We start from the raw sequence: 20,206 nt of genomic DNA on the forward strand, positions 1-20,206 counted from the left end.
AATAACGGAAGAATTAAGGCTTTCTTCCACTCCATTGGAAAGGGCTCTGTTGTGAACATGGTGTTAAAAATCGACGTGAGGGGGATAGCTAGGATTACTGGAGACATATGCAAAGTTTTTGGGGAGCAAGGATCCGAAGTAGAGCCTGATTTAATTGCACCAATAATTTTGGAAGTCTTTTCAATAGACAGGGCAGTGAAAGAAGAAAGGGTTGGGGTAGCTGACTCTGGTGAACATTGTATCTTGACATGAATTGTTGGTTGTATCTTATTGAGTTGGGCAGGGGTCTGAGCTAGGCAGTTGTCCTGAAGCACAAAGGTGTTGAAAACAGACTTAACCTTGTGCTGAAAGGATTCTTCTAAGGAGTTGCAAAACTCCTGGTTGATGTTAATATCTGGTGCAGTTGGCAGCTTGGCCAGATTCTTTACCATAGTAAATAGGGTTTAGGGCATCTGTCGGCCGCTATAATTTTCTGCTGAAAAGGGAGGCCTTTTCCCTAAGGATGAGTTTCTTATATGTTTGCAGGGATAATTTATATTCCATATGGGTAAATGAGTTATCCTCAAGTCTCCACTTCCTCTCTAATTTACAGCACAGTTGTTTCTGAGCTCTCTTTTGTGTGAGGTGAGGACATTTCTAGGTTTAGGCTTGTGCTCTTGCGTGTCTCTGATTACTTCTTCAGTTGTGACAACCAGGTGCAGAAAACTTACATCACATTCTGCTTGTATTTTGGGTGCTCCTGGCTGGAGATAACCCCTGTGCTACTTGCTGTGAGAAGCGTTACTTTATTCAAAGTCTATGTGCAGAGAGCAGGCTGAGGCGGTCACTTGAAAGATGAATGACCCCAATTCGGGTCTGCACTTTTAGACAATGTATCCACATGGCAGTGCCTGTACCATTGGAAAGAGGAAATAATCTATATGTATAGATGTTTTTTCTAAGAGACTGGCGATAAAAGCTACTATTGGTCTTTCAGACAGGTGAATTGGGTCTATATGCACCTTGTGGAGCATGCAGATTATGAGAATTTTGGGTTGTAATTTATTTAGGAAGATATATTCTTCATGTTCTAATATTCCAATTCTCCTCCAATTACCCAGAGATGAGTGATATCTGACTACTTGCTCCTTTTGATAGTTATGGTGTACCTGCCTGTAACAATCTTCATCACTCAGCTAACACAAGGCTTATTTCATGTACTCATTTCCAGACCAGACCACAATATCTCCCCTTTTATCTGAGGGCTTAATCACTAGATCCCTGTTCTCCCTCGGTGCCTGTAATGCCTTATTCCGGGATCAGGCTACATTCTTTTTGGTCTGGGCAAAAGTACCTCTCCTGATATATTACAATTTCTTAATAGTTCATGGAACAAGTCCACACCGGTAAAGGGCACAGTGTAAATGGTCTGTGACCTTTGTTTAAATACACTCTTTTAGTAATTATCTGTAGTGAGGTCCATATCATTCAAAATTGTAATCACCTCTTCATCACTCTGGACATTATCAAGTTCTGTTATATCAATGTTCTCATATTTAAATGTCTGCAGACAGACCTGCAATGTCCCCAATGTCTTTTGGTAGCCCAGGTTTTATTTGCCCTTATATCAATGTGCAATACTTGGTATGCCTCGTAACAAATGTACCTTATTGAATGGTTTAGATGTATCTGTCAGGTCCATAGATTCTGGTTCTGAACTCACTTCGGACTCCAAGTCTATCACCACTTTCTCAAATGCTTCCATATTTTATTCTTTTTGTTCCATCATGCTTGATTTGTTGTATCTTTTTGCAAATTTCAGAACCTGATCCATTTCATAGTCTCTTTTGTCTCGAGCAAACTTTCCTTACTTACATTTCACTATGTCTTTCTCATTTCTGGTTAATCTAGTGTATGTTGTTTCCTCAAATTTGGTTATGCTCTCTGATTCATCTTCTGTCCTGAGGTTGGTTTCCAACATCTTAATTTCCTTAAGAGTGTTAGCATGCACCTCACAGGACCACTTAATTAAAATCCTTATCATACCTTGTGAGCATCCATATGAATTGACAGTTCTATCCTCCAACATCTGCGGTTTGGGTCTGTCATGCGATGGGATTGTATATACTTGTGGACCCCTGCCCACCTCGAAATACTTTGCCAGGGTTGTCGCCTCCCACCATTTGTTTATATCCTAAATCTGTAATCTCTCAATCCAAGCCAGGGTCTGTTTTACTGTTAACTGATTTCTCATTGTAATGGCCTCTTCATTGCCAAAGTTGCTTTCTGTGGTTCCCTCAAAAACTGCTATTGCAGTAGCAAGACATAAGTATAACTTGCACCACTGCTATACACTGTATAATGGGTGAATTTCATGTATTTTTCTGTAAATCAATATGCTACTACTTTACTCACATGTAACTATATATATGTATGTATATATAAATATATATCTATATCTGTGTGTGTGTATATATATATATACTTTTGTTTTTTTGCCACAATGTAGCCCTCTGCGTCGACGCTGGCGCTCACTTCTAAGGCGGTGCGTCCTTTACGGCAGGGACAAGCCGGTTTCAATTACACCAAGTACAACTCTGCTGCCTCGCGACAGCTTGAATTATTATTAAGGACGCACTCACTCGTGTTTGTTGAAGTTCAAGGCAGCTTTATTTCAAAATGTTGCCGTACCCAACGCGTTATGCCTTTCCTGAAGGCTTGATCACGGGATATTGCACCATTGAAACAGACATCTTTTATTTCTAAAAGCACCCATGTACTTCCAATTTTCAATGTGATGCATTGTGGTTAGTGTAGTTAATTGTTAATTCGCTTACAAACATGTAAGTTTCTTATTGTGACTGAGTTTAAAGGTGCTCGTGTTTCATCAGTGCTCAATTAAAAACATTTTTATTACATTTATTTTAATTGGCTCTAAATGCTTTAAGTCCATTATATAAGACCCAGTTCATTCAAGTCATGCTCTCTGGTGAGCTTTCATTATTGTTATTCACAGTTCACAAACTTTGTGCAGTCATTTCAGATTTTATATTTCCCTTCATATTTCCAATTCATTTCTTATTTCTCTCTGGTGAGTTTATATTGCTGTTATTCATGTATATCTGTAATTTTATTGACAGTATTACCTCCATCCAGATTTCGATGTGCCCTTCAGCCGAGAGACTGTGGTGGGGAAACCTTGAATTGTGAGTTTGTAGAATCGATGGAAAAGAGGTGAAAACTCAACCTTTTGGGGAGTCTCACCAATAAATCTGTTGTGAACGCCAATGCCCAGGGCCTTCTTGTGCTGCTGTTACTTGACCATGATGCTCAACTAACCCATTGTCACTGGATTCTAAAGTAGGCTATTTTGATGGGTGTTGGTCTACATTCAATACTGTGTATGTTGCTGGTGTGCAATGATATATGTAACAAAAATGGTCAGTACACAATACCTACATGTACATTTTGACAGATTCACAACATATATGTGTATTGGGATGAAAGTAAGTAGTACTTACCTGTTTCCACACAACTATGGCCTCACTCCATCAGAACTCCGCTGCTGGAACACCACCAGCACAATGGGAACATCTAAATTGGCTCAGCGCAATCCCGCCTGCATGCCAACAATGCAATACTGTTAGCCAGCAGAGAAGACCACCACTGCGTGGTCCCCTGTCTAGTGTCGCAACATCTAAATACGGTGGGCGGACCACCATCAGTTTGACAGTGTACTTGGGACTGCCATGTGATGGCAGCAGTCCCACCAAGATCTAAATCGGACTTTTTGTAACAAGCAATATTTGTTTTAATGGATGCTAGGGTGACTCTTATAAGTTTTCACATTTTGTGTTCTCAAAGAAGCCAGTCTGTAATGGTGGCACTAACCCCTTACCGCCTGTTAAGCCCTTTGTGGCTCAAAGATTATTACATCTTTTCAACCTCATCCTTTCCGGTGGAGGTGAGCTATTGCCCCTGACCAAAGGTTTTCATGGATAAAGGTTTTCCTGTCCCACATAAATCTCCTCTGCTTGCCCAAAGGTTCTCTTACACCCCTCTCCATTGGGGTGAGAGGCGACAGCAAACCTAGCAACCCATGTACGGTGGGAAAGGGGTAGCTGAGATCTGGCAAGGACTACAATGGGTTGGCTTTAGGAGGGTTTAGACACAAGACCGAGTGATTTCTAAGCCACACATTCACTTCTCTCATCTTAGACAACTAAAAGATAAAGCATTTTGGGCCAGCTTCGTAGTAAGTCAGCTTTGGGAACCAGGAAGTGGACCACAGTGCTATTAAAGACTATAAGGAGAATATATGGAATAAAGGTGAATTCACTTAGCAAATTTTACAAATCACAGATTGGTGCATGCTAAGAGAACTGCTTTAAGGACTCTGAAGGAAAAAAGCTCACTGGCACCGGTAAATACAATGTAAACTGGCAGAACCCAGGACATGCCAGCTGGAGGACTAATGGGGGTGTCTCCTACTTCTACTGAATACCTTGAACGAATGGCTTCTCTCAAGGCCAATGGCAGTAGCGTTTTTCCGACCTCACAAGGACAAAGGGTCAGAGTCCCTAACCAGCAGAAGAATGCAGCCATTTTGAAGAATCTTTCTATGGGCATGGGAAACTGTGGAAGTTCCTAAGAACAGAGAGGGTTGCATCTGCCATGAGGAAAGTCAGTAGGCAATTGGCTTTTTGGCTATGGGATTGGGGAAAGTGGGAGAAAGCTTTTTCCTACTTGAACACTTGACCTGGTGTCCAAGAGTACTTTCCCAGCACTAATCAAGAAGTCACAGAACCAGCCTTGAAGGATTTGGACATTGTCTTTCATCAGCTACTATTGAAATAAGAATATTTGCTGTGAGCAAAGCAAACTCCTTTTAAAATTGTCGAAAGTGAATGCACTGCGGCCTCCTAATGTCAGTTTTGGGAACCGTACCAGCTCCATGGTATGCTTCATTTGTAACTTCCAACAATTCTTTTCAATTGAAGAAAATTCCATTCATTTTTTAAATAACTCCTGGTCCCTATATCAGATTCACTTAATTTGTATGTGACTATAATCCTTACAGCCTATTCTTATTTACTAAATTGGAATTTCACCTATTCTGTTTCTTAACTGTTATGCTGTTTTGGCATTGCTGTTAATCTAACACATGCAGTTTTCTCTAGGGAAGGCCTTTCTAATTGAGCCAATCTACTCAATGTAAACTTGGTATTCCTCACAGAGGTGCTTAGTAGGAACATGATTGTATTTACTATGTGTGATGTCAGCTGCTCCTCACATCGATACCGCAGCCACACTCACTCTAGTTTAATATCTTGGTTTTATTAAAGTTAAGGTGATCTATCGCACCTACCTTTGTCAATACTTATTTCAACCTCGTCATTGCTTGAACTCTCCTCTATCTCACTTATACGATATAAATCATCAAATTCTCCCCAGCGTATCATTCCACTGAAATAAAAAATGATGTAATTATAACAAATATGTCCAACTCACTCTATATGATACCAAAGTGATTCTTGTATGATTGCATTTATTTTAGCACCAAGATTTCTGAAAAGTCAGATCTTATATTATTTCATTTGTGTTCATGGCATTTTCATCAACAGAATCTCCAATTACAATATTTACTGCTGGGTATAATGTAAAAATACACAGATTTAGCGTGTGATTCTTAGTTTCTGAACCAACGGTAATTGACTGCCAGAAATGTGTGCACCAAAAAAAAGGGGGTATATTTACAAGGGGATAGCACAAACAGAACATTCTGGTAGCGCTGTGCCCTTCTCCATATTTACAAAACAGCGTTAAGCCACTTTTTGTGTCTTAACTCCTCCTTTTAAATATGGCCCCTTACACGCATCTCTTAGCATGAAAGGGGCGTGCAATGGATGTTGCTGAGGACGTTCCACCGCAACACTCATTGATTTTTGACGCTGCCCCAGATTTACAATAATGTGTAAATCTGAAGCAGAACCAAAAACTAACGCCATGCAAGAGCCGGCAATAAAATAGCAAAACTAGGAGAAATACTTTTTTTTGTCTTCGCTTTTCCTTTTTCTATGTGTTTTGCATTCTGTCAAAACATAGAAAGAGCAAAACACCATTAATGATTGTTTTATGTGAAGGAAGGTGTCCCTTCCTGCATATAAACAATAATTAAATAATGACAAGTTACTATATTTTACTACTAAACAGGCAGATACCTTGCAGACAACAGGGTCATGATTTGAATGGTGCAGCAGGTGCAGGGGCACCGGGCCCAGCAGTTGTCAGAACTCCTCCAAACACCTGATATTACTATATTTTACTACTATACAAGCAGTCACAATTTCACTTACCTTGCAGCAAAAAGGGGCTTGATTTGAATGGTGCAGCAGGTGCAGTGGCACCGGGGCTAAAAGTTGTCATAACTCCACTATAACCAGATATTGCTATATTTTCCTACTAAACAGGCAGTCACAAGTGCAGTTATTTTGCAGGCAATAGAGTAATTATTTGAATGGTGCAGCAGGTGCAGTGGATCTGAGTCAAAAATGTATCAGAACTCTTCTAAACACCTAATATTGCTATATTTTACATATGGATGAGACTATGAGATATTTCCTTCTTGGATAAGAGTAGTTAAGCACAAATAATATAAAATAATGTAAGAGGAGAGCATGCTAATTTGCCTGAAAACTAAAATGGTTTCTGAATGGAGGAAACATGCAATTTTATAGCAAGGCAAAAGCATTTTTGCATGCTTATTTCATCCAGCAAGTAGTTTAGAAAAAAGTATTCTCCAACAAACTCTTTGGGAAAACACAATAATAACAAGTGTTTGAATACAAACAAGAAGGCATTATTACTTCACTCAGTGATATAGCCAGCAAGTCATATTTTCTTGCTGTTTGCATTCAAATTAATACCATTAAGTAGTGGTTCCGATGCAGAGCTTGGTGATGTGATGCATCGAGCTGCAGTTCCGATGCAGAGTTCTGGGAGGTGACGTGTTGCTCTGCATCAGTTCTGCTTGGTCAATATTTGTGCTGGCAAAGCACCTTTATGCCCACTTCCAGGACTGGGGTGGTACAACTTGGGAGGGCAAAATTCACAGCTGGCAGATTCCTGATGCCAGGTAACCGGCTATTGGAGTCTGTTCTGTCTCAGAGGCTCTGGTCAGGAGGTCAGACAGCTAGTCCTTGGAGTTACTCTGGTGGTCCTGGGCTCAAGATGAAGGTCCAGTCCATCTCACTCAGGCAGGAGGGCAGCACAGCAGGGCATCAGAGTGGCAGTCCTTCTTGCAGCAAAGTTGACAGCCGTCCTTATTCTGAGTCTTCCACAGGTCCAGATGTCTACTGAAGAGTTGGGTCTGTGGGTCCAATATTTATACCTGCTGCCCACTTTGAAGTAGGAGACGTTTTTGAAGGCTTCTGCCCACCTGAATTGCCAGGCAATCCTTTCTCCCATGCCCTGGCGCCAGCTTGTCTGGGGACACTAAAGACTAGAATCAAAACCTTTCTGAGTGTGTTCAGGCAGAGCCTTTGTGCTGCACAAGTCACATGGGATGACAGCTCCTCCCCCTTGTTAAATCAGAGTGACCCATACTGCCAACATCTCATCTCCCTTTGTCTTATTGTCTGGGTGCAATACACAAAGACCAACTGCCAGTGACACCAAGTCATCTGACCCAGGAAGCAGGCTGCAGGCACCAAATGTCAGGACATGAAAATGACAACTTTCTAAAAAGTGGCATTTTCAGAATTGTGACTTCAAATCTGACTTTAACTTTAAACGGGGATTTAAATTTCAATTCTTTAGAGAACAAACTCAACATTCCACCTGCTCCAAATTGAAAGTGATCACTTATTAAATGCAATAAATTAACCCAATGTGATCCTATGGGAGAGGTAGGCCTTGCAGTAGTGAAAAACGAATGTAAGAATTTTTCACTACCAGGACATGCAAAAAGTACACGTCCAAAGTTTACCTACTCTGCCCCATGCCCTCTGAACTGTTTAGGGCTTACTCTAGTGGTAACTTATATGAATTAAAAAGGAAGGTTTGGACCTGGCAAAAGATGTATTTTGCGAGGTTGAATTGGCATTTTACAACAACACACATAGGCTTCAGTGGCATGCCTGACACATGTTTTACAGGGCTACTTAAGTGGGGGACACAACCAGTGCTGCAGGCCCACTACTAGCATTTAATTTACAGGCCCTAATACATGGTTTACTACTTTTCTAGGGACTTATATATTAATATACATGTGCCAATTGGGTATAAGCCAATTTTACCATGTTTAGAGGAGAGAACACAAGCACTTTAGCACTGGTTAGCAGTAGTAAAGTGCACAGAGTCAAAAAGCCAACAAAAACAAGATCAGCAAAAAAGGGTGAAGGTGAAAAGTTTGGGGGAAGGCCACTCTAAGGCTGACGGGTCTAACAAAGGAAAAAGAGAATAGGAATGTATTCATGGACAGAGTATTCAAACTCATGGGTGCAAGCTTTCACATAGTGGAATGGGAGATGGTTATTAATCACAAAGTCAAACAGATCGTACGTAGACTTATCTTCCCTCCAATGTCTATAACCTTCAGAACATACCCTTTAGAACAACAGATAAAATGCATGCAATTTTTAATATTTACGACTGACATGAAATTGTGCGGCTATGGAAAAAATGGCAGTGTGCTTCAGGACATATTTCTTTTTAATATAAGCTGTACATGTGTTTTAGTGTACGAGAGCTTAATTTCCGAAATCATTCAAAATAAAAGTACCTTTTACTTCGAGATGAGCCCAGTGGTTCAGGCAGCTCTAACGGCGAAGAGCAATTGAGCTTCTCATCTTGAATTCTGAACCGAATGGGGCGCTTCACTCCCCAAAATATCTCAAGGAGGCCAGAAACAACAAGTTGCCTGTCGTGTTCCTGAAGAAAAAACAACTGCAGTATTTATTTCTGGTTAAGTCAATAATGATTGCAACTGTTAGCTAATTAATATTTAATAAACAGGGCACAGTGAAACATTCATCTTCCTCGATAACTTATTGACAAAGATTGCTCAATTTCAGGCGAATTGCTTTCTTATGCGAATGATATTGTCATAATGTACATGTTACTTTTTATGGCCTGTTTAATATAGAAAAGTAAAATGTGTGCTCGCAAGCTATATACTTTTCTATGTGTGTGAGGCATATTTTTTATCATTAATGTCCAAGTCCACAAGGATCTCTTCCATAGTTAGGTATCCAAACAAAACACGTTGTCCTAAACTAGGTATGATCCTTGCACGATTTCATTGCAGTTTTGCCGTTATTAACTTTTTGGTCGAGCCTAGACAGCGCTTGCGCTGTCTGGAGGATCTGTTGTACGTACTTTGCGAGCTCTGCAGATCAGCCTCAGAACTCGCCTGCTTCCGCTTTTGCTTAGGGACTTTTTTCTATTCAACTGCCTCTATTTAACTATCTTGATAGCAAACGACCATTAGAGGTCAGTAAAATACCCGAATTGCTTTCTACTTAGGAACTTTTTTTCTGGCAACTGCCTCTATTCAACTTTCTTGATGAAAACGACCAGCAGAGGTCAGTAAAATACCAGAATCACTTTAGCATTCCCTAGATTCCAGGCCATAGAAACTTGTCTCCCCTGAGCACCCGTAGACGATAATATTTTTGTCAAATCTTGTATTTTCAGTCATATGACCACTGAAGGCCCTGATTTTATATTAAAAACAAAGCTTTGGACAATACCATTTCCTGCTGATAGGCTGCATTTCTCTCAATGTGTTCCCATACCTGGCGTGTTCCATGGTTTAGTGCTTACTTTCCCTCCATGTTAAAGAACAGTAAATGTTTCAGCATCCTGGCTAATGTGGGGCATAGCTAAATACATATAAGTTCCCAAAGGCGAGACCGATTACATTGCAAATGCTTGTTTTAATTACCATTGGATTTGCTAACATATTTTTGACATTCGGATTTCTGGCATTCTTACATTTGCATCGTACTCAAAAAAATGTATATATCATGAATTTACATGCGGCTACAATTCCTGCCACTCGAGAGCACATTATTGAAGTGTTTTGTGAACATCTATGACTAGCACCAAAAAATAAAAATTTGGAACAAAAATATTGCAAGAAAATAAGGAATTATGAGAAGTGCAATCACACTTCCTTGGGATACTTTGTGTTTTTAATTACTGAATGACTACAGTTCACAGGATTCCATCTGTAAAACAAATGTAGGTCTTATCAAAGCTAACATATTTAAAAAAATGCAGACAAGTGTATTCATGTGTGCCTCATGTTCACAACTCTTTTACATTTAATGTGCACATAAGATTTGAGTGAATTTCCGAAAGTTGAGAGTCAGAGTAGTGAGGAAAATGTAATGTAAATTAGGTATTCCTGCACTGAGGGCAAGATGTAACACTTTTTCATGCCACGCAGCAATACAACTTGCTGCGCTGTGTGGAAGGGAGAGGGCCAGATTGTTACTTTTCCTTTAAAGATATGAAACATTCCAGTCCTCTGCCTACACTGGGGCACGATCTGCAGCCTAGAGTCAACGCAGGCACCCTTGCTGCAAGATTATTTTTGAATGGGAAGGAACACCTTCCAGCACAAAAACAATTCTTTGAGGCATTTTCCTCTTTCTAAGGGTGCTGCAGAATTCAGCACACTTAGACTGAGGAAACAAAGAGAAACAAAGATATTTCTCTTCGTTGCACCTCTGGCGGGAACAGGTACAATTCTGATGCACTCTCAGGCCCACCAGTGTTGGTAAATCTGGGAGTGCTTCAGAATACATAGGCAGATGCATGGGAACACCCAAGCTCCACCCATGTAATGCCTTTACCATGCCAAGTAAAACAAGGCAGGGCCTTGCGCTGTCTTGCGTTACTCTAGATTTACCAAGCCACGCAGGGTGGCCTTAGGTGGCTAGGTAAATCTCATTATAGGTTTTGCGTCGCACTGCGTCCTTTTCCGTGGAGCAAGAACAACACAAAACCTTCATAAACCAGGGCCTATATATAGCTTGAGAAATGGTGGAGGGTAGTGCCTTCATAATTGGTCCACATCAGTGAAGAATCTTGGTTCAAAATGAAAATACTTGTGATGTTTTTATTACTAGTTGACATTGCAAATATAAATTGCGAAAAGAGAGGTCCTGAACCCTTCTGACAGTTTTGTTCTCCGAGACCGCAGAGACTCATTTACCCTCTAGCAGGCAGACCTTGCTCTCTACTGAAAACCGCCTTGAAAAAGCCCAAGGCCAATGGGCCACTAGGGCGAAACACGTGTCGGCTTGTTTGCTCTCTTTTCGCAATTTATATTTGCAATGTCAACTAGTAATAAAAACATCACAAGTATTTTCATTTTGAACCAAGTTTTTGACGTGGATTCTTCACTGATGTGGACCAATTAAGAAGGCACGACCCTCCACCATTTCTCAACCTTACCCTTTCAATGGCTCTTGGGTGTAGCCATTCATGAGGATTGTGCCACATGTAAATTTGGGCTCTGACAATTGTAGCGCGGCTTAAGTCCAGAACTTTCCACCCAGACAGCGTTTTCAAATACCTATATATAGCTTGCCTTTAACTATCACCAGCTGCGCCCGTGCAGGTAAGAGCGGTTGGGTGGTGGGGCTGGGTGGGGGGTATTTCGACAGACGATAAAGAGGGAAATTTAAATGAAAACATAATTTTCCCTTGTCGTCGTCTGTCGAGATCCCTACCCACCCGGTCCCACCGCTCTTACCTGCACAGGCTGCGGCTGACTATTACCTAGTCTTGCACCACCTACACGTTTTCGAGCACTAAACTACACCCAAAGAGATCTGACGTAAGTTGAGCAAAAAGTGGAGTAGAGTACCAATCAGTACACTTTATTTGAAATAGGTGTAAAAAAGGCAGCAGTATATGCCCAAATAATATAATTAGAAGAATAATATAAGAACAAAAGCAGTAAAATTCCACAAATTTACTATACACATGCTTGGCGTATGTACGCAATTCTCTGAAACAAATGTAAATTTGGTTCCGGAAAATATCAGATGTTGACATTAATCATAAAATATCTAAACAATGGGGTGACCCTGTGTCCCTCAGAACCTGGGTATGGTTATTATAAGTAAACAATGGTTCTGTCGGGTATGGACAAAACAATTACTTTGTTAGACATTAATCATAAGTTACATGTAATTTCTCATGAGTCCATTTTACTACATGTATGTGATCAGAAATCACACTACGGCTCGCAAAGAATAAGGCATGTGCTACATAAATATCATCATAATACAACACAATACGAGTCAGAGAGATCTCCTGTCTTTCCAATGTGGTGATTAAGTAATGGAATTAACAATCACGAAATATACCCCAATAACATAAACAGCGGTGTCACTATGGGGGTGCGGGGGGTGCGGACCGCACCGGGTGACACACTCACATGGGGTGACACCAACAGGGCCGGTGTGCGCAGAGCAACCTAACCTTTTAGGAGGAGGAGGTGCCGCGCACTGTCTCCTCTCTTTTCTTTTATTTGCTTCCCTGTGAAATGGATCCAAAAAAGAAAATCACTTTTGCTGGAAATCAATGTCGTATTTTTCTGACATTTAATTCCAAAATGTAGCATCGGGAATAAAAGTTTAAAAATATGAAAAATTAATAACTAAATAAAGTAAGCCAGAGTGGTAGCAAACTGTCCAGATTGATTTTATTCACACCCAAACACATTGGCACCACTTTTACAGAGTTTGCCAGTGAAGCGCTATTTTTGTTGTCTTGGCTTTGTTTTCCCTGGGCTTGGAACTAGTGCACCAATCCTGGAGGTACTGCAATGTGAGGATTGAAAAACAAAATTTGTACTGCTGCTCTGTATCTAGGGATGTTGTCTTTTTTTACCATACTGCTTACGTTTTGTAAGGATATAAGCAATGGCCATTGAAATGGGTCCATTCAGGGCAGTGTTGTCATGTCCTTAACTTTTCAGGCAAAAGCACTCACTGATTTCTGAACAGTGAGTGTAAAAGCGTTAAGGTAACCATGTTGTTCCTGCTTACATTTCACATGGTTTGCAAAATTTTGCATTCCCTATGATTGCTTGCTTTTTCCAGGATGCTGTCACTTTTTTTTGTAGGCCACATATTGCTCTTGCCCAGTGCGTAATTTAAATTGAGCCGCATCCAGGTGTTTATAGCTGGCAACAATTGGGTTGTAGTTGAAGGCAGTCTGGTTTTTCTCAGTGGGGCAGTATGGTGTTCAGTGTGGGAGAGGATGTGGCACTATGGCCAGAGCTGCTGAATTTGGAACTGGGGAACCAGGTTCAGCCTTAATAACCAGTCCGCCAGACCACTCTCCTGAGAGAGCACTATCTCATGCTAGACCTTAGAAGGCTTCGCAAGACATTAGAAGCCCCGGTGTCGTAGCACCAGCAGGTGGACCCTAGCATGACAAGTGTAGGTTAACCTTCAAGGCTTGTCCACAACTATTCATACTGAAGTTCACCTCCAGTCTTGCGGGCAGGCCTATGAAGCAGTACACCCTAGAACAGTGACCCTGTCACTGAGATCACAGGACCCTTGAGAAGGGCCAGCTCTAGGGCGGTGCAACCGGTGTGACCGCACCAGGTGCTCACTTTAGGTGGAGGCATCATTTTTGCAAGTTTATTATGGTTTTAAAAGCGCTTGCTGCCTCCTTCCTGGCCTCCAGTAATTTTCGGTAACAATAAAAATGTCATGATGACTCTGGTGATTAATGTTCTTCCTAGAGAGAGATCGGAATTTTGTCTAATGGAAGATTTGACTCATGGAAAGGTAGCTCAGAGGGTTAATGTACCTGCTGCAAAGAACATGTACCATGCAGATCACAAAGTGCACATAATGTAAATAGGCCAGTGGGCTACTGCTTTTGTCAGAGAGATCCTTTTGTTACTTGCAGTTTATAAGTTAAAATCCTAACATAGAACAGTGAGCTATTAACTGTCATCTACTCCGCAGCAACACAAGTCACATTTTTTATTAACTTTTGATACGTTTGAGCTACAAACAATTTATTAGTTTAAATGGTCTGATCATGCTGCAGATCTTGCATTATGAGGCAAATATGGCAGAGCCATTATTATTTAGAAAACATTTGCAAACTAGGATTTTTAGCCATTCATGTTTGAACTACTGTTTTGGAAATGGGAGAAGTGCTGATGACAGAAACTCCATGGCTCGGAGACAAATGGCTTGTGCTTCCACATTTTATCGTATTTGGGGACATTCTGTGATTAGAAACATATCCCACTTTGTGAACACATTTTACTGTCAATAACTCATTATAACCTTAATTAATCATGTGTATCCATTGGTTGATAAAACTGGGCAGTGAAACCAAACAAATACAAAAAATTGGGATGTTTGCGCATTCTGGCCACGCCTCTGGCTCTGCCCACTGATCCAATCCTTGGGTTATTCCCGCCCTCTGATTCTCCGCCCACAGTTCCACTACTTTTTTTCCCCCACTTCGACCACTGATATATCGTGTTGCTGGATAGTGGTAACACCACACCAGTAAAAAGTACCATACTTATGATATTATAAATTCCAATAAACTGGTAGCCCACTGTACAACCTGATTAATGAATCATTATCACACTGTTGTTAACAGGCACATTTTGTAAATATAGGACCTACATTTACAAACGTTACTAAGGATTCTGTATGGTCCCGTTATTTGCCAACTGTGTCCACTGGCGGACTCGGGGCGGAGGAGGTCCATGCGGTAAGTCGTGAGGGGGTGACACCATGAGTTACCCGCACCAGGTGACACCAACCCTAGTGACGCCACTGAACATAAACACAAGTTTAAAATCGCGATATCAATATTGGATGTCATCCATGGCACTTCTCCTGTGAGTTTGACAGCGTCGGATAGTTTTTAACCGGAAAACCCTTTCAAAACTGGGGTACATTTTTCCAGAAAACCGTTATTCGCGTCACAGGATGGTCGCTCTACTTCCCCTGACGCCAGCCGGCTGCTGTTTCAAATTTTTAATTGGGTCTGGGAACAATGGGTAATCAGGGGTATGGCGCACTACTTCCTGATTTTTTTTTCAGACGTCATTTCTTCTTTACTTTGGGAAATTCGTTTTTGAAATTTCGCACCGTATTTGATGATAAGGGGAACTACCTTTCTGCCTGGTGCTCCCATTTTATCAGCAATATGAGCCTATCTATAAAGTAAATATCAACATGGGTGCGCCCGAACTGATACAGTGGGTATTTCCCGTAATATGCTCGAACCGCCATGGTTGACATGAAAATAAAGCTTAATCTTATCTCGGTATGTTGCCAGCCAACGCACACACGAAATTATGGGTGACAGTTACCATAAAAACTTTTATTGCAGTATATTTTTCCAATATCAGTATATTCGGAGTGAACTATCTCATATAGTATAATAGAATATAGCTCTGAAATCGTTACAGCTCTATGGGTTGGTGGGAATAAATGCGAAATCTAAATGTGAAGACTGTGTTTATGACAATCTCTGCATTTCACGAAAAGTGTTTGAGCACGATTAATGTAATTACCATTGAACTCACTAAATCACTCAATGCATTGTTCTATTCCAAATTTGCAACACGGATGTAATTTTGATCACAAGTACACGGTGGTTGACACAGGTATGAATGGGAATTGTGGTGCTTAATGGAGGGTTGCTACTGTCCCCAAGGGGCACATGGGCTCCAGACTTACAGGAAGCTGAGGAGATGCACAACACGACTTTACTGGGCACCCAGAAGCCAAGGTTTTAGGTTTGGAAATAGACAGCCTTGACTGTTTCTGGATTTTATGTCATTGACACCACAAACACTGGCAAAACACAATAGGTCAGGCTTAAAACACAGAGAGCCAGATGCTTCCATCCACACATTCATGCATCCATCCATCCATGCAGTCACTATCAAGGCACACAGTCACTCACCCTTGCAAGTATTCATGTCGTCATCCAGCCATTGACTCAATGTAGCAATCACCTATCCACGTGCGCGCACACTCACCTTTCTTGAGGAGGCACTTTCACTTACTAGCCAGACCTAGTGATGTTGCTGTTAGTTTGCGGGGGATGTGAAAGTGCTAAAAGTAGTGTGACTAGTAGTCTTTGAGTGGAGTGAGAGTTCTGTCAGTGGTGTGTGACTGCTAGTATGTGAGACTTGTGAGAAAGTACCAACTGGGATGGGGAGGCAGCAGATCTGTGGGAAGTCCAACAGTGACCAAAATGACACAGCACTCAATCATCAGTGCAGGAGGTAAGGACGCAAACCATGGTGTCATGGCGGTTTCTTAGTTTCCTGCAGCACACCCCACCAACCAGTCTATTCAATGTGATGTTGCATCATTACGTTTTGGTGCATCAGTCATCAAAGAAGCAGGAAATACATAGGGGCCGATTCACAGAACTAACTTAAGACAAAATCCTAAACTTACTACTTTTGGTATTCACAGAAGTTAGGATTTTGTCTTAAGTTTGTCTTAAGACAAACTTAAGACAGACTTAAGACAGACTTAAGACAAACTTAAGACAGACTTAAGACAAACTTAAGACAAACTTAAGACAGACTTAAGACAGACTTAAGACAGACTTAAGACAAACTTAAGACAAAATCCTAACTAAGTCTGTCTTAAGTCTGTCTTAAGTCTGTCTTAAGTCTGTCTTAAGTTTGTCTTAAGTCTGTCTTAAGTCTGTCTTAAGTCTGTCTTAAGTCTGTCTTAAGACAAAATCCTAACTTCTGTGAATACCAAAAGTAGTAAGTTTAGGATTTTGTCTTAAGGTAGTTCTATGAATCGGGCCCCTTGTGTATAGATCTGCATTGTTCTGGCACTGCTTCTGCTGACACGTGCAACATTACACACTATTTTTTTAATTTTTTTTTAGCAGCAAGCACTGCCGGTTCTGGAACTTGTGGCTACAGCAGGGTGCCCTAGAGACATGCATACCAGCAGGGGAGGATTCCTCTGGAGCAGTGGGCAGACACGTTTTAGGGCATGGGCAAAGTGGTCTCTGGACCAGGCCCCAGCCTTCCAAGGGGCCCCTGAATAGGGCCAGCTCTGTTCTACAGAGTCTGGCCCTGATGACCTTTGATCATTCTTTAAAATATTGTTCTAAATACATTTTTCCCTTAATTTATTTTTAATGTAGGTGAAGTGTGAGAGTCTGTTACAGAATTTTTTTTTAGATCAAACCAGGACCTCACATATGAGAAACGGGAGGGTGTCACAGAGATTATTTGCAGTAATATTAGTGATCCGCAGCTGTATAACAATATTGAAAACAGACGTGGTCCCTGAATATTAGATGTCAATACATTTAGAATTTGGACCACTGTGAACTATCAGTGACCTGGCAAAAGAGGGCAAGAAAGAGCTGAAACCGGATCTCAAATTGAAAGCTGTTCCAAAAAGGGCCCCCCAAAATCCTCCAGATGTCCCTGGCAGCAGGCAGTAACAACAACCTTCCATTGCAGTGTTTTATATAGCGCAAACCCGACCCAAAAGCATTAGAGTGCTTTACATGAGCACCAGTTGCGTTACACAAGGACATGTTCATTTTGTGGTAGGCACTGGGAATTAAGTGATTTGCCCAGAATCACAGGATATTGAGCTGATGCCAAGAATCGAACCTAGTACCCCAGCCCTAAATTCGGCAGCTCTGACCGTAATGGCACATCCTCCCTCATAAGTTCATGGGAGAATGTGGAAACGGGTTCATGGTCATGTGAGAATGAGGTTACTTAGCTCCTTGTTGACTGCAAATAAAGATTGCAAAACCCAGTGATGGACTGGCCATAGCGGGCACCAGGCGTTTCCCCGGTGGGCCGCCAGGGTGGGGGCGGTTTTGGGCCCCTGGGGTCCGTTTTTGTTACCGGGGGCCGGCAATATCAGCCCCTTGTAACAAAACCGGACTAAACCGGCCCTAACAAACAGCTCGGCCGCAACCCCCCTCCCCACCTCCAGGGGGCCGGACGAGCAGTTTGCCAGGGCCGGTTTTGCTTCCTAGTCCGCCCTGGTAAAACCCCTTCCATTTGGTTTATTGTTTATTTGTGTATTGCAGAACAAAATGTAAAATCATTTTCTATTGCACTTGTCAGAGAGTTAACAATGGCACACCTCTTCAATTGACCTTATATTTCCCAATGCAAAGCTCCTTTTTATTGCATTTGCCTGAGAGATCACAATATAAAAAGTTTTCATATTTTATTTGTCAGTGAGTTCAGCATGCTAAAACCCTTTCTTCTGTATTTGTCATGGAGTTGCAACCAGCAAAGCCATACCTGTCATGTGTTGTCACGGGTGCCTTCCTTCCTGTTAGGGGGAAACCGGTCCCAGGATGCTTGTTTCTGGTCCAGGGAAGACATGGCTTGGCAGTTTGGGCTGGACTGTTCCCATGAGGCACAGGGTCAAGACTGATTTGCATATAGCTGTGTCTGAACTGGGGTGGCAAAGTGAGCTAAAGAATGATGATGGATTCAACCCAGATCTGTGACTGGGGGCGAGTGTTTGAAAAGTTTCAGCACTCCGTCCATCATATCCTTGTGATTGCTTTGTTCGCCCTAAGTTGGCAGGGTATGCCCAGACGTGGGTCCCCTGCTCACTTTGCCACTGGTTTCAAGCTAGCCTGACTGATGAGGGCTGTTAGCCCGAAACCGGTCCCAGGATGCTTGTTTCCGGTCCAGGGAAGACATGGCTTGGCAGTTCGGGCTAACCGTTCCCATGAGGCACAGGGTCAAGACTGATTTGCATATAGCAGTGTCTGAACTGGGGTGGCAAAGTGAGCTAACGAATGATGATGGATTCAACCCAGATCTGTGACTGGGGGCGAGTGTTTGAAAAGTTTCAGCACTCCGTCCATCATCTCCTTGTGATTGCTTTGTTCGCCCTAAGTTGGCAGGGTATGCCCAGACGTGGGTCCCCTGCTCACTTTGCCACTGGATTCAAGCTAGCCTGGCTGATGAGGGCTGTTAGCCAGAAACCGGTCTCAGGATGCTTGTTTCTGGTCCAGGGAAGACATGGCTTGGCAGTTCGGGCTAACTGTTCCCATGAGGCACAGGGTCAAGACTAGTTTGCATATAGCTGTGTCTGAATTGGGGTGGCAAAATGAGCTAAAGAATGATGATGGATTCAACCCAGATCTGTGACTTGGGGGGAGTGTTTGAAAAGTTTCAGCACTCCGTCCATCATCTCCTTGTGTTTGCTTTGTTCGCTCTAAGTTGGCAGGGTATGCCCAGACGTGGGTCCCTTGCTCACTTTGCCACTGGATTCAAGCTAGCCTGGCGGATGAGGGCTGTTAGCCCGAAATTGATCCCAGGATGGTTTCCGGTCCAGGGAAGACATGGCTTGGCAGTTCCGGCTGGCCTGTTCTCATGAGGCACAGGGTCAAGACTGATTTGCATATAGCTGTGTCTGAACTGGGGTGGCAAAGTGAGCTAAAGAATGATGATGGATTCAACCCAGATCTGTGACTGGGGGCGAGTGTTTGAAAAATTTCAGCGCTCCATCCATCATCTCCTTGTGTTTGCCTGCCTCCCCTCCCATTCACTGCTGGTTCTGGGATTTGCTGGCCACCATTTTCAGCCCTTGCTTAGGGCACTGCAACTCGGCATGCTTTCTGCGCTGGTGAAAGAGGAGTCATACCACCCAGGGATATGTGCTGTCCAGGTGTGTGTCCCCATCCCCAGCATGCCATTCTTCTTGACATGCCAGCACCCCAAAAGCTGTGACAGTATGCCCCATCTGAGTGGCAGGCTACTTCAGTATTTGAGGATCCACTGCATAATTTGAGGATTACAATATTTGAGGATCTACTGTAGGATTTGAGGACATATTGCAGCATTCATAGGTCCTGTAGAATAGGAATGCAACACCCAGGGTATGGTCAGTAAGTACTGTTCTATGCCTTGGTTAAATTGCTCTGTTTGTCCATTGGGTTAGGGGTGAGGATAGTAAGGCTTTGATGCAAACGACATGCACATGGTCTTACACAAACTGATCTGGATATGACTTCTACTTCTGAAAGAAATTTCTAGCTGTGGATTCTTCACCTTTTGACCTTTTGAAGTGATACCAAAGCCGTGTCTATTTGGAGGTGGGTCTCTGCATGGACTCAACCAGGAAAGTCTCGTAGGATCGAGCAGACAAAATGCCCCTCTACGCTAACCTGGGTGTCAAGTAAA

The 20,206-nt window shown here is 42.2% G+C and overlaps 1 protein-coding gene across 4 annotated transcripts in view; it reads right to left on the reverse strand.

Annotated features, from left to right (window-relative positions):
* RASSF6 (Ras association domain family member 6) overlaps window positions 1–20,206 on the reverse strand; it is a 185,834-nt gene that overhangs the window by 25,590 nt on the left and 140,038 nt on the right. For all 4 annotated transcript variants that reach the window (XM_085636476.1, XM_085636478.1, XM_085636477.1 and 1 more), the window contains 2 exons: window positions 8,762–8,910; window positions 5,348–5,445 (listed from right to left, as the gene is read on the reverse strand). In XM_085636476.1, the coding sequence (XP_085492602.1) occupies window positions 5,348–5,445; window positions 8,762–8,910 (247 nt within the window). The remainder of the gene's footprint in view (window positions 1–5,347; window positions 5,446–8,761; window positions 8,911–20,206) is intronic.

Source organism: Triturus cristatus, chromosome 2_1 (assembly GCF_964204655.1).
Source record: "Triturus cristatus chromosome 2_1, aTriCri1.1, whole genome shotgun sequence".
In the NCBI taxonomy this organism is placed as follows: domain Eukaryota; kingdom Metazoa; phylum Chordata; class Amphibia; order Caudata; family Salamandridae; genus Triturus; species Triturus cristatus.